Source organism: Salmo trutta, chromosome 27 (assembly GCF_901001165.1).
Source record: "Salmo trutta chromosome 27, fSalTru1.1, whole genome shotgun sequence".
Lineage (NCBI taxonomy): Eukaryota > Metazoa > Chordata > Actinopteri > Salmoniformes > Salmonidae > Salmo > Salmo trutta.
In genome coordinates this window covers 793,677-808,452 of record NC_042983.1, presented here as the reverse complement: position 1 = coordinate 808,452, position 14,776 = coordinate 793,677, and the positions used below count along the sequence as shown (strand labels likewise).

General features: G+C 41.0%; 1 protein-coding gene across 1 annotated transcript in view; it reads right to left on the bottom strand.

The window, feature by feature from the left end:
• LOC115164097 (protein prenyltransferase alpha subunit repeat-containing protein 1) overlaps positions 1 to 14,776 on the bottom strand; it is a 76,025-nt gene that overhangs the window by 24,971 nt on the left and 36,278 nt on the right. The window contains exon 4 of the mRNA XM_029716215.1: positions 11,750 to 11,854. Within this exon, the coding sequence (XP_029572075.1) occupies positions 11,750 to 11,854 (105 nt within the window). The remainder of the gene's footprint in view (positions 1 to 11,749; positions 11,855 to 14,776) is intronic.

Here is a 14,776-nt window from a genome sequence, read left to right as displayed (position 1 = left end):
ACCAGAGCGCCAAGTCTAGGTCCAAGAGGCTTCTAAACAGCTTCTAACCCCAAGCCATAAGACTCCTAAACATCAATCAAATGGCTACCCAGACTATTTGCATTGCCCAACCCCCCCCACCCCCTCTTTTACGCCGCTGCTACTCTGTTATTATCTATGCATAGTCACTTTAATAACTCTACCTACATGTACATATTACCTCAATTACCTCAACTAACCGGTGCCCCCGCACATTGACACCGGTACCCCCGTATATAGTCTCGTTATTGTTATTTACTGCGGCTCTTTAATTACTTGTTCCTTTTATTTCTTATTCTTATTCATATTTTCTAAACTGCATTGTTGGTTCGGGGCTTGTAAGTAAGCATTACACTGTAACCTGTTGTATTCGGCGCATGTGACTAATAACATTTGAACATAGAACTAGTGATGATCTTCACCTTTTCTGTTGAGGTCCTCGTGCAAAGACTTGATCCGCGCTTGTGCCTTCTCGCTCACGTGGTCTTCTTTATAAATGTGTTCCAGTGGGTCCTATTACAGCTCCTGGTCATCGTTGCTCGGGAACCCGTAGTACAGCATTCTGTGTGTTGAAATGCTGACATCATATGCGGACAGCCAGCGATGGGGCACAAACCTCTGAGGATTGGAGGCAGGCATATATCCTTGAGGTACATCACTTGACAAAAAGAGAGAGAATTATTTATTTCCTTACACTACCCCTTTATTGTTCTTTGTCATTTAAGGTAGGATTGCACATAAACACGATAGATTTGGAATAAATTCAGTATGATGAATTCATGAATAAAGATTTCATTCATTGAGTGATAAGTAAATACCAAACTTTAAAATATACTTGTTTTTACTTGATCTGGAGACCGCTGATGATCAGTGTGCAGATCATTGAAGAGCTGCTCAAGGTGGTGGTCGAAGGGCTCTGCAAACTTCTTTGCTGCATTGTGGATGTGATGACAGGAGACTCCATCAATGTCGAGCAGGGTTGGAAGATCTTTGTCTCGATGCCGGTCTTGCTACCTCTCATGACCCTACAAGAATCCATCATCATGCTCACCAGATATTTCCATTGGATGTTATGGTTGAAGAAGTCGCAGAGCGCGCTGTCTAAGCTGACGGCATTCACCTTTATGACCTCCAGGGACCCCAAGTGCTCCACCACCACCTTTCGGATGTCATCATGGTAGTAGCTTACCAGCATGGAGAGGACCTTCAAAAATCAAACCAAACAAAATCAGGGTTATTTTGTCAAATGCACAGTAAACAGATGTTGACTGGACAATTAAATGCTTTCTACTTGAGCTCTCCAACAATGTAAGATAAGATTAGAGATAATAGAATAGATAATAGATAATAGAATGCCAAATTGATAAGATAACAATAATTAAATATGAGAACAACCTTTTTGTTGCTGTTAGATGTGCTCTCATCCAAGTTCAAAGAAAAAGGAAACCTCAGGTTTGAGAAGGTCCTTTCGGAGAAGGTCCGCCCTAGGCCATTGACCATCTTGTAGGATGATGCTGTTCTCGAGAGCTTCATCCTCTCCAAAGCCACCTTGTCAATGGCAAGATTTTGCACTAGCTCAACAATTACTGGAGCAATAGCAAATGGGAGGGAATGCTCTGCTAGGACACCAAGGACCATAGCCTATGTCATGACTTGCCCTCCTGGATGGAGATAAAAGGTGCCGGCTAAACAAAGGTTTCAAGACCGCCCTCTCCTGGGGTAGTTGGCCAGTTTTATGACGGTCATAAATACCTTGCAGGAACTGTCTCTCCCTGGCCATGCAGTATTGAGGGGAAATAACCCTTCTGTTACAAGCAGATTCTTCCCGCCAAAACTACAACATCCAAAAGTGGATAATGAAACAATATTCCTAACACAAAGGATGTGGGAAATGGTCAGGAGGGACTTAAAGAACAATCATGTCAGCATTTATTGTTTGGTAATATCATTAAAGACGTTATAACAGAAACATTGTAACTAAGACCTTCCAATGTATATGTCAGAGTTACATCTAAATGTTGCAAAACTTATATAATTAAATATGAAACTATTTGTGAGAAGATGAAATGTGATTCTAGCCTTCTAAATGAGATAATTGTTTTTCATGTAAAGTTTTACCCGTCAGTAACCATGCCCACATGAGCACAGACATGCCAAAAGGATGGAACGGCTAGTTTTTCCAGAGTGCTTATAAAGGACTCCTAACTAAATTTACATTAGACCAGAAAACGTGGAGCAGTGGCAGGATTGCTACTGGCGTAAGGACATGGTGATCTCTGGTGGACAATCAGAGACTTACACAACCAGAGACTTTTCGTCACAGACGGATCGGGCGATTTCAACAGAGAAAGACGACAGACATACAAGCGTAAATATCAGGGATGCAAACTGGTGAGGACCCAAAAAGGTGACACTTTTGTTTTGCACTGAAACATGCAAAGAATCCCTGCAGGGGGAAATGCAGGTTTCAACTAATTAAACAACATATGTCAAGAATAGAATATGATCTACATGATCAGTCTTTGTGTGCAAAATAAAGTGGTTAATGTGAACCTAACTCAGCTAAAAAATGTAAAGAAAGCAATCCAATGTTATTTGTTGCCTAGACTGTTCCACGGATCGGGCAATTTCAACAGAAAAAGACAACAAAGACATACAAGCGTAATAATGTACATTGCATTTCCAAATCCGAATGAGCTATTGTTATGCTGCTAAATATTCATACTGACGATGAGCGTATTATTCAACTGTATGTACGATAGTTTAATTCATTTGTCTCTCCTTCTCCCGCTCTTTCTTTCCCCCACCCCTTTCATTGTGTAACAAGCTGTCATATCGGTTTAGTATACTAGGGACTTTTCATTGCATTATATTAGTAATCAATGTATAATCTATTCTCTGTGTTTATGTAATTCTGTGTGATTATTTAATTAGTAAATAAATAATTAAGCCAATTTGTGTATCGCTGAGCCATCATGTAGACTAGGGTTCGTGCATATTTAACGGATTATGCAACATTCAGAATGAGACTGATATGAGGAAATGATTGACTGCTATGATATCAAAATTGATATTTGAGTTAATTCGGGAAACGGTAACTCATTAAACAAACTTTTCCCGTGGGGCCCCAGGTTACTAATGAGTTAATTGTTACATGATTAATTTAATCACGTAATAATTACACAGTTAATTATTCGATAAATAGCATGTCATCGCATTAATGATAGTCATGTCACAACACCTAGAAGACACAAATTCGGAAATTAACTAAAAGCAGGCACACTACATATCTTGTGTAAATTGCACACTAAATTTGCCTAACGTGCTATGCTGACTTCTCAAATAGTGATGCTAATTACCTAACACACGTACCTCTGCATTTGCTATGCAGTCTACAGTGGGCACAGGAAGCTGAGCCTCTTGTTCCCTAATCTTCTCTGGCCCCTGGTGGAATGGTGCTGGTGGTGGGCAGTATCTGGGCAGTATCTGGGCTACGCTGCACGTTATTACATTGTACACAGTCTGCCTGTGGACAACTGTTCTACAATGTGGCAGAAGAGCATGAGACCCTTTGTTGGCATAATTGATCTATTTCAGGCAGAGAGTACACCTGGCATACCCCTTTTTATCCACCTTATTGAAAAACTAAGAAAGAGGGAAAGTGTGTGGTGTTCCTTTCACCTCTATAGTGACATCCAGCTTAAACCAGGCCCAGCTCCAGCTACACTTAATCCCTGAATCCACTCGTTAAACAAACAATGCCTTATCTTCACCTAATTCTTTCATTCTGAAAACTAGAGGGAAAACATCAAATCTAATTTTATTGGTCAAATACACATGGTTAGCAGACATTATTGCGAGTGTAGAGAAATGCTTGTGCTTCTAGTTCCAACAATGCAGTAATATCTAACAAGTAATTTAACAATTCATAGATGATTTCCGTCAGGATCCAGTGAGCAACTAACAATGTTATAGCTTGAGGAACGTTAATAGTCATATACCAGTTAATACTATAGCTAACGTTAGCTCATCTGATGTTGTAACTTTAACTAGCTAGCTAAAGCTAGCTGTCTGACTTTGTTAGCCAGCAGATTTTCACACCATAAACTCAATTATTTGATCAGCTCATGAAATACACCTTCTCACCTCCGTCGTCTTCGTCGGCAGACTTCTAAACTACCTCTTCGTTCTCACCAGGGGACGCGCTGCTGCTGTAACTGGCAAACTGCTTTTCCACTTTTCCACTCTTTCCAAAGTGTGCGCTGATGCTGTAACTAGCAAGTTGGTAGTCTCTTCTCTCTTCAGTCACGTGCTGCATTCTGTTGTTGTGTGAATGATTGGCTGAGCCTTGGATACAGCCAGTATTGCTCCAAACGCGCCTCACCCCCGGCCCCCCTCAAACTTTTCTCATCGGATCTACACGAATCACGTAGGTCACCTATTTTGGATTCAAAACTTAGGTCACCTATTTTGGATTCACCTACTCAAGGAACAGGAATTAAATCATCAACATGTATTGATCACATCTTAACTAATGCTGCACAAATTTGCTTTAAAGCAGTATCCAAATCCATAGGATGTAGTGCTCACAATATAATAGCCATATCTAGGAATACCAAAGATCCAAAGGCTGTGCCTAATATAGTGTATAAGAGGTTTTGTAGTGATTCATATGTTGATGAAGTAAAGAATATTTGCTGATCTGTGGTGTGTAATAAGGAGCAACCAGATGCTGCACTGGACACATTTATGAAATCGCTTATTCCAGTTACTAATAAGCATGCACCCATTAAGAAAATGATTATAAAAATGGTTAAATCCTCTAGGATTGACGAGTAATTGAAAAATTGTATGGTTGAGAGGGATGAAGCAAAAGGTATGGCAAATAAGTCTGGCAGCCCAACTGATTGGCAAACGTACTGCAAATTAAGAAATCATGTGACTAAGCTAAATAAAAATAAACTATACTATGAAACAAAGATAAATTATATAAATAATAATAGTAAAAATCCTAGGAGCACCTTAAATTACATTTTTGGGAAAAAAGACAACATCATTCATTGAATCAGATGGCTCATTTATCACAAAACCCACTGATATTGCCAACAACTTTAATTACATTTTCATTGGCAAGATAAGCAAACTTAGGGATGACATGCCAGCAACAAATGCTGACACTACACATTCAAGTATATCTGACCAATAATTGTACTTTTGAATTCCATAAAGTCAGTGTGGAAGAGGTGAAAAAATTATTGTTGTCTATCAACAATGACAAGCCACGGGGTCTGATAATCTGGATTGAAAATTACTGAGGATAATAGCGGACGATAATTGCCACTCCTATTTGCCACATCTTCAATTTAAGCCTACTAGAAAGTGTGTGCCCTCAGGCCTGGAGGGAAGCTAAAGTCATTCTGCTCCCAAAGAATTGTAAAGCCACCTTTAATGGCTCAAATAGCCAACCAATCACCCTGTTACCAACCCTTAGTAAACTTCTGGGGAAAAAATGTGTTTGACCAGATACAATGTTATTTCACAGTAAACAAATTGACAACAGACTTTCAGCACGCATATAGGGAAGGACACTCAACAAGCACAGCACTTACACAAATGACTGATGATTGGCTGAGAGAAAATTATGATAAAATTATTGTGGGGGCTGTCTTGCTAGACTTCAGTGCAGCTTTTGACATTATCGATCCTAGTCTGCTGCAAAAACGTATGGGTTATGACTTTACACCTCTGCTATAATCTGTATAAAGAGCTACTTGTCTAAAAGAACACAGAGGGTGTTCTTTAATGGAAACTTCTCCAACATAATCCAGGTAGAAGCAGGAATTCTCCAGGGTAGCTGTTTAGGCCCCCTGCTTTTTTCAATCTTTACTAACAACATGCCACTGGCTTTGAGTAAGGCCAGTGTGTCTATGTATGTGGCCGACTCAACGCTATACACGTCAGCTACTACAGCGACTGAAATGACTGCAACACAAAGAGCTGCAGTTAGTTTCAGAATGGGTAGCAAGGAATAAGTTAGTCCTAAATATTTCAAAAACTAAAAGCATTATATTTGGGACAAATCATTCACTAAACCCTAAACCTCAACAACATCTCATAATGAATAATGTGGAAATTGAGCAAGTTCAGGTGAATAAACTGCTTGGAGTAACCTTGGATTGTAAACTGTCATGGTCAAAACATATTGATACAACAGTAGCTAAGATGGGGAGAAGTCTGTCTATAATAAAGCGCTACACTGCCTTCTTAACAACACTATCAACAAGGCAGGTCCTACAGGCCCTGGTTTTGTTGCACCTGGACTACTGTTCACAAAGAGGGACTTGGGAAAATTGCTGTTGGCTCAGAACAGGGTAGCACGGCTGGTCCTTAAAAGTATACGGAGAGCTAACATTAACGATATGCCTGTCAATCTCTCACGGCTCAAAGTGGAAGAGAGATTGACTTCCTCATTACTTGTTTTCGTAAGAGGTGTTGACAAGCTGAAGGTACCAAGCTGTCTGTTTAAAATACTAGCACAAAGCTCGGACACCCATGCATACCCCACAAGACATGCCACCAGAAGTCTCTTCACAGTCCCCAAGTCCAAAACAGACTATGGGAGGCGGACAGTACTACATAGAGCCATGACTACATGGAACTCTATTCCACATCAGGTAACTGATGCAAGCAGTAGAATCAGATCTAAAAAACAGGTAAAAATACACATTATGGAACAGCGGAGACTGTGAAGTAACACAAACATAGGCACAGACACATGCATACACACACGATAACATACGCACTATACACACACGTACACATGGATTTTGCGTTGTAGATATGTGGTAGTGGAGAATGGGCCTGAGGGCACACATTTAGTGTGTTGTGAATTCTGTAATAAATGTATTGTAATGTTTTTAAAATTGTATAACTGCCTTAATTTTGCCAGAGCCCAGGAAGAGTAGCTGCCAAGGCAGCAGCTAATGGGGATCCATAATAAATACAAAATACTCTGCGTCTCACAAAGACACGGCGGTTGCAGCAATTCGACCATGAAGGCCTGACTCACGCAGTCTCCTCTGAACAATTGATGTTATGATGTGTCTGTTACTGCATTTATTTGGGCTGCAATTTCCAGTTGGTAACTCTAATGAACTTATCCTCTGCAGCAGAGTTAACTCCGGGTCTTCCTTTCCTGTGGTGGTCCTCAGAGCCAGTTTCATCATACCATTTTTGCAGTACTACTTTAGTGCCTTTAGATGCATGTTTTGGAATATTTTTTATTCTGTACAGACTTCGTTTTCTCTCTGTCAATTAGGTTCGTTTTGTGGAGTAACTACAATGTTGTTACCTTATTTCATCAATCAAGTACAAGGGTGGAGCAAAAATACACAGACACTTGGCTCTCTGTGGAATGAGTTTGACACGTGCTCAAAGGGATATTAAATGTCAGTTTTTTGGTATTTTTTTACCCAACTACCAACAGGTGCCCTTCTTTGCAAGGCACTGATCGACTGAGGGACCTTACAGATAATTGGATGTGTGGGGTACAGAGATGAGGTAGTCATTCAAAAAGCATGTTAAACACAACGATTGCACACAGTGAGTCCATGCAACTTATGTGACTTTTTTACTCCTGGACTTATTTAGGCTTGCCATAACAAAGGGGTTGAATACTTAGTGACTGAAGACATTTCAGCTTTTCATCTTTAATTAATTTGTAAAAAAAAAACTAAAAAAAAAAACATAATTCCAACATTTGTTATTGAAGTAGAAGTCCTGGGAGTGCATTCTGACGAAGACATCAAAGGTAATAACATTTTTCTTATAGTAAATCTGAATATGGTGAGTGCTAAACTTGCTAGCTATTTAGACACCCAGCAAGTTTAGCACTCACCAAAGTCAGATTTACTATAAGAAAAATGTTATTACCTTTGCTGTTCTTCGTCAGAATGCACTCCCAGGACTTCTACTTCAATAACAAATGTTGGTTTGGTCCCAAATAATCCATTGTTATATCCAAATAGCGGCGTTTTGTTCGTGCGTTCAAGACACTATCCGAAAGGGTAAATAAGGGTGACGAGCACGACGCATTTCGTGACAAAAAAATTCTAAATATTCCATTACCGTACTTCGAAGCATGTCAACCGCTGTTTAAAATCAATTTTTCTGCCATTTTTCTCATAAAAAAGCGATAATATTCCGACCGGGAAATCGTTTTTTTATTACAAAGAGAGCGAAAGTAAAAGCATGGGATCCCCTCATGCACGAGCCTCAGTCTGATGGCCCTCTGATAGAGCACTTGCCAAAAGCGCTAGTGTGTTTCAGCCAGCGCCTGGAATTACATCATTCAGCTTTTTCCCGGGTTCTGAGAGCCTATGGGAGCCGTAGGAAGTGTCACGTAACAGCAGAGATCCCCTGTTTTGGATAGAGATGATCAAGGAGGGCAAGAAATGGTCAGACAGGCCACTTCCTGTAAGGAATCTTCTCAGGTTTTTGCCTGCCATATGAGTTCTGTTATACTCACAGACACCATTCAAACAGTTTTAGAAACTTTAGGGTATTTTCTATGCAAAGCCAATACTTATATGCATATTCTAGTTACTGGGCAGGAGTAGTAAACAGATTAAATCGGGTACGTTTTTTATCCGGCCGTGCAAATACTGCCCCCTATCCCCAACAGGTTAACAAACAGATTACCGGCCATTTCGAATCCCACCGTACATTCTCCGCTACGCAATCTGGTTTCAGAGCTGGTCATGGGTGCACCTCAGCCATACTCAAGGTCCTAAACAATATCATAACTGCCATCGATAAGAGACATTACTGTGCAGCCGTATTCATTGACCTGGCCAAGGCTTTCGACTCTGTCAATCACCACATTCTTATTGGCAGACTCAACAGCCTTGGTTTCTCAAATGATTGCCTCGCCTGGTTCACCAACTACTTCTCTGATAGAGTTCAGTGTGTCAAATCGGAGGGCATGTTGTCCGGACCTCTGGCTGTCTCTATGGGGGTGCCACAGGGTTCAATTCTCGGGCCAACTCTTTTCTCTGTATACATCAATGACGTCACTCTTGCAGCTGGTGATTCTCTGATCCACCTCTACGCAGACGACACCATTCTGTATACTTCAGGCTCTTCTTTGGACACTGTGTTAACTAACCTCCAGACGAGTTTCAATGCCATACAACTCTCTTTCCGTGGCCTCCAACTGCTCGTAAATGCAAGTAAAACTAAATGCATGCTCTTCAACCGATATGTGGACAACTACAAATACCTGGGTGTCTGGTTAGACTGTAAATTCTCCTTCCAGACTCACATTAAACATGTCCAATCCAAAATTAAATCTAGAATCGGCTTCCTATTTCGCAACAAAGCATCCTTCACTCATGCTGCCAAACATACCCTTGTAAAACTGACCATCCTACCGATCCTCGACGATGTCACTTATAAAATAGTCTCTAACACTCTACTCAACAAATTGGATTCAGTCTACCACAGTGCCATCCGTTTTGTCACCAAAGCCCAATATACTACCCACCACTGCGACCTGTACGCTCTCATTGGCTGGCCCTCGCTTCATTACCCGTCACCAAACCCACTGGCTCCAGGTCATCTACAAGTCTCTGCTAGGTAAAGCCCCGCCTAATCTCAGCTCACTGGTCGCCATAGCAGCACCCACCTGTAGCACGCGCTCCAGCAGGTATATCTCACTGGTCACTCCCAAAGCCAATTCCTCAGTAGAGGCAGTAAAGATTGGACCTGTTTAACCGTGTGTATGTGCATGTGACATGTTTGAGTGTGTGTAAATGTGTGTGTGTGTGTCCTTCCAGTTCTCTGCTGACAATGACTGGAACAAACTGCAAAAATCACTGAAGCTGGAGACTCATATCTCCCTCACTAGCTTTAAGCACCAGCTGTCAGAGCAGCTCACAGATCACTGCACCTGTACATAGCCCATACATAGCCCTTCCAACTACCTCATCCCCATACTGTATTTATCTTGCTCCTTTGCACCCCAGTACCTCTACTAGCACAGTCACCTTCTGCACATCTACCATTCCAGTGTTTAATTGCTATATTGTAATTCCTTTGCCACCATGGCCTATTTATTGCCTTACCTCCCTTATCTTACCTCATTTGCACACACTGTATATAGACTTTTTTCTACTGTATTGTTGACAGTATGTTTGTTTATTCCATGTGTAACTCTGTGTTGTTGTATGTGTCAATCTGCTGTGCTTTATCTTGGCCAGGTCGCAGTTGTAAATGAGAACTTGCTCTCAACTAGCCTACCTGGTTAAATACAATTATTATTTTTTTAAACCTGACTCCGTTACACCAGCTCTGTCAGGAGGAATGGGCTAAAATGTACCCAATTTATTGTTGGAAGCTTGTGGAAGGCTACCCAAAACGTTTGACACAAGTTAAACAATTTAAAGGCAATGCTATCAAATACTAATTGATTGTATGTCAACTTCTGACCCACTGGGAATGTGATGAAAGAAATAAAAGCTGAAATAAATAATTCTCTCCACTATTATTCTGACATTTCACATTCTTAAAATAAAGTGGTGATCCTAACTGACCTAAGACAGGGAATTTTTACAAGGATTAAATGTCAGGAATTGTGAAACTGAGTTTAAATGTATTTGGCTAAGGTGTATGTAAACTTCCGACTTCAACTGTATGTGTGTGTGTTACGTGTGTAAGTGTGTGTAATTGTCCCTCTCTCTATCTGTTTCTACCCGCTTTCTACCTCTCGCCCCTCATCCTTCCTCCCTTTTCCCCCTCCTTCTACAATATACTGAATGAAACCAGTGTCAGGCCACTGATAATCATGTGACCATAATTTCCTAGGGCCACTTGGGGCACGCAGGGTGTCTTTCTAATGGGATGTGATCTTACGGCCTACCGGCGTGGGCTTGGTCCTGATCTAACATGACGGGGATGGTGGGGAACGGGGGGGTTAAACTGTGGGAAATAGGTTAGACCGTCCGTCTCGCAAGAAAGATATCCCCACTCTCTCACTCCTTCTGTGCCTTCCTCTGTTTCTCTCTCTTTATTACTAAGTATTTCTCCATCCTTCTCTCTCCACCACCACCCCCTCTCTCCCTCTCCCTTTTCTCTCCAACCCACACTCTCTTGCTTTCCTTCTCTCTTCATCCCTCATTAACTCTCTCCATCCCTTCCTCCCTCCCAGCTTGGGTTAGTGGTGGTAAATTGTATAACTTTACTACATCAATAATATTTCAACAGATTTATTCTGTAGCCTGGTTTAGAGTCGAGCAGGGACTCAGTAGAGGCAGTAAAGATTGGACCTGTTTAACCGTGTGTATGTGCATGTGACATGTTTGAGTGTGTGTAAATGTGTGAGTGTGTGTGTATGAGTGTGTGTTGTGTTTAAGTGTGTGAGAGGATTTACAGTGGAACCTATAAATGCCATCGTTTTAGAAGCACTCAAATATTTTGGTCCACCGGTGACTAAACATGCATCGTAAAACCGTCAGTTACAGTTTAATATTTAAAAATATTGAACGTGGACACACGCGCAGGGAAACACCACACACACACACACACACACACACACACACACACACACACACACACACACACACACACACACACACACACACACACACACACACACACACACACACACACACACACACACACACACACACACACACACACACACACACACACACACACACCTATCCAGTCCTACCTGTGTATCCATGTCTCGGGGCTCTTGGGGAACTTGGTGAGGGCCAGTTTTCCTAGGTACAGGTCTCTCTCTGGATTTAGGGCGCCACATTGCAGCAGCTCCTTCCTGCCAAAACAGACAGAAGAGAGGAACTATTCAATGACTGTCAATCTCAATGTTCTCTACCGGATGTGAATGTTATATTACTGCACATTTGTTTGCATGCTATTTGCATACTTGTTTTTGTTTTATGAAACACAAAAACTTCTCACAGGAAAAATAAGTTATTTGAATTGATCAAAGTTAGGCAAGTTAGATCCTCAAAGACACTCAATGTACAAGCAAACACATTCACAGGCTAAATAGCCTACACCATGATAATGGACTACTTTTTTATTATCTGCCAAATGAGCAAATGTTTGAAGGCGGCTAGGGCTTAATGAAATATACCAGGCAACGATTAGGTATGTGACCTTGACAGTTGGATACATATTTTGTATGACAGAATGATTTGACCAGGGTGTTGTCTTTAGCCCTATTCGCACGGGACTAGTATTACAAGAGAACATTGGTTATGTATTTATTACCACAGAATGTCCGTTATACCAGAGAACGATTCGGACGGGATTCGTTTTTTTTTTTTTCAAAACTGCCACCTGTAAGAATTGTTATATTTTTCAAAAAATTGACATCTATGACGAAAGCCTGGAGATTTTTTTCAAGTCCAGAAGATATTTCAACAAGTCTGGACGATAACAGGCCACACTGAAAACTTGAGCTTGGTTTCCAAGTGTCGCCATAATATTTGAATATAGGTAGTGTAATCATAATCATTACGATATTTTACCGATCCACAGTAGGAGACATCCTAAATACCTCCCAGCCTTCAGATATGGGCAAAACAGCGCATTTGCACTTGATATGCGTTTTTAGGCTATGAATGACAAAGTGAACTTGTCATTTACAAACGTTTAGCTCAGTTGTATGCTGCGTTGTGATCTATTAACAGCAAGGTTTGCATTAAATAGGCCCAATATTTTTTTATGATGCATTTGGCGATGTTCAATTAATTCGCACGAAACGAATAAACAAAAGCATTCACTGTGAAAGTTCATACAGTTGAAGTCGGAAGTTTACATACACCTTAGTCAAATACATTTAAACTCCGTTTTTCACAATTCCTGACATTTAATCCTAGTAAAAAGTCCCTGTCTTAGGTCAGTTAGGATCACCACTTTATTTTAAGAATGTGAAATGTCAGAATAGTAGAGAGAATGATTTATTTCAGCTTTTCTTTCTTTCATCACATTCCCTGTGAGTCAGAAGTTTACACACTCAATTAGTATTTGGTAGCATTGCCTTTAAATTGCCTTCAAACGTTTTGGGTACCCTTCTAAAACTTCTCACAATAAGTTGGGTGAATATTGGCCCATTCCTCCTGACAGAGCTGGTGTAACTGAGTCAGGTTTGTAGGCCTCCTTGCTCGCACACGCTTTTTCAGTTCTGCTCACAAATGTTCTATAGGAATGAGGTCAGGGCTTTGTGATGGTCATTCCAATACCTTGACTTTGTTGTCCTTAAGCCATAACTTTGGAAGTATGCTTGGGGTCATTGTCCATTTGGAATCCCCATTAACTCCTTGACTTATGTTTTGAGATGATGCTTCAATATATCCACATAAATTTCCTGCCTCATGATGCCATCTATTTTGTGAAGTGCACCAGTCCCTCCTGCAGCAAAGCACCCCCACAACATGATGCTGGGAAGGTGTTCTTCGGCTTGAAAGCCTTCCCCTTTATCCTCCAAACATAACTATGGTCAATACGGCCAAACAGTTCTATTTTGTTTCATCAGACCATAGGACATTTCTCCAAAAAGTACGAACTTTGTCTGCATGTGCAGTTGCAAACCGTAGTCTGGCTTTTTATGGCGGTTTGGAGCAGTGGCTTCTTCATTGCTGAGCGGTGTTTCAGGTTATGTCGATATAGGACTCGTTTTACTGTGGATATAGATACTTTTGTACCTGTTTCCTCCAGCATCTTCACAAGGTCCTTTGCGGTTGTTCTGGGACTGATTTGCAATTTTCGCACCAAAGTACGTTCATCTCTAGGAGACAGAACGCATCTCCTTCCTGAGCGGCACGACGGCTACGTGGTCCCATGGTGTTGATACTTGCGTACAATTGTTTATACAGATGAACGTGGTACCTTCAGGCGTTTGGAATTGCTCCCAAGGTTGAACCAGACATGTGGAGGTCGACAATTTTTTTTCTGAGGTCTTGGCTGATTTCTTTTGATTTTCCCATGATGTCAAGGAAAGAGGCACTGAGTTTGAAAGTAGGCCTTGAAATACATCCACAGGTACACATCCAATTAACTCAAATGATGTCAATTAGCCTATCAGAAGCTTCTAAAGCCATGACATCATTTTCTGGGATTTTCCAAGCTGTTTAAAGGCACAGTCAACTTAGTGTATGTAAACTTCTGACCCACTGAATTAGAAGTGAAATAATATGTCTGTAAACAATTGTTGGAAAAATGACTTGTGTCATGCACAAAGTAGATGTCCTAACCGACTTGCCCAAACTATAGTTTGTTAACTTGTTATGGATAGGGGGCAGTATTTTCACGGCCGGATAAAAAACGTACCCGATTTAATCTGATTATTACTCCTGCCCAGAAACTAGAATATGCATATAATTAGTAGTTTTGGATAGAAAACACTCCAAAGTTTCTAAAACTGTCTGAATGGTGTCTGTGAGTATAACAGAACTCATTTGGCAGGCCAAAACCTGAGAAGATTCCAAACAGGAAGCGCCCTCTCTGACTATTTCTTGGCCTTCTTGATCATCTCTATCCAAAACAGGGGATCTCTGCTGTAACGTGACATTTTCTAACGCTCCCATAGGCTCTCAGAAGGAGCCAGAACGTTGAATGATGACTTTGCAGGCCATGGCTTAAAAACAGTAGCGCATTTGGATAGTGGTCGATCTGAGAACAATGAGACTGGTGCGCGCGTGCACGAGACGACTCCATGTTTTTATTTTCA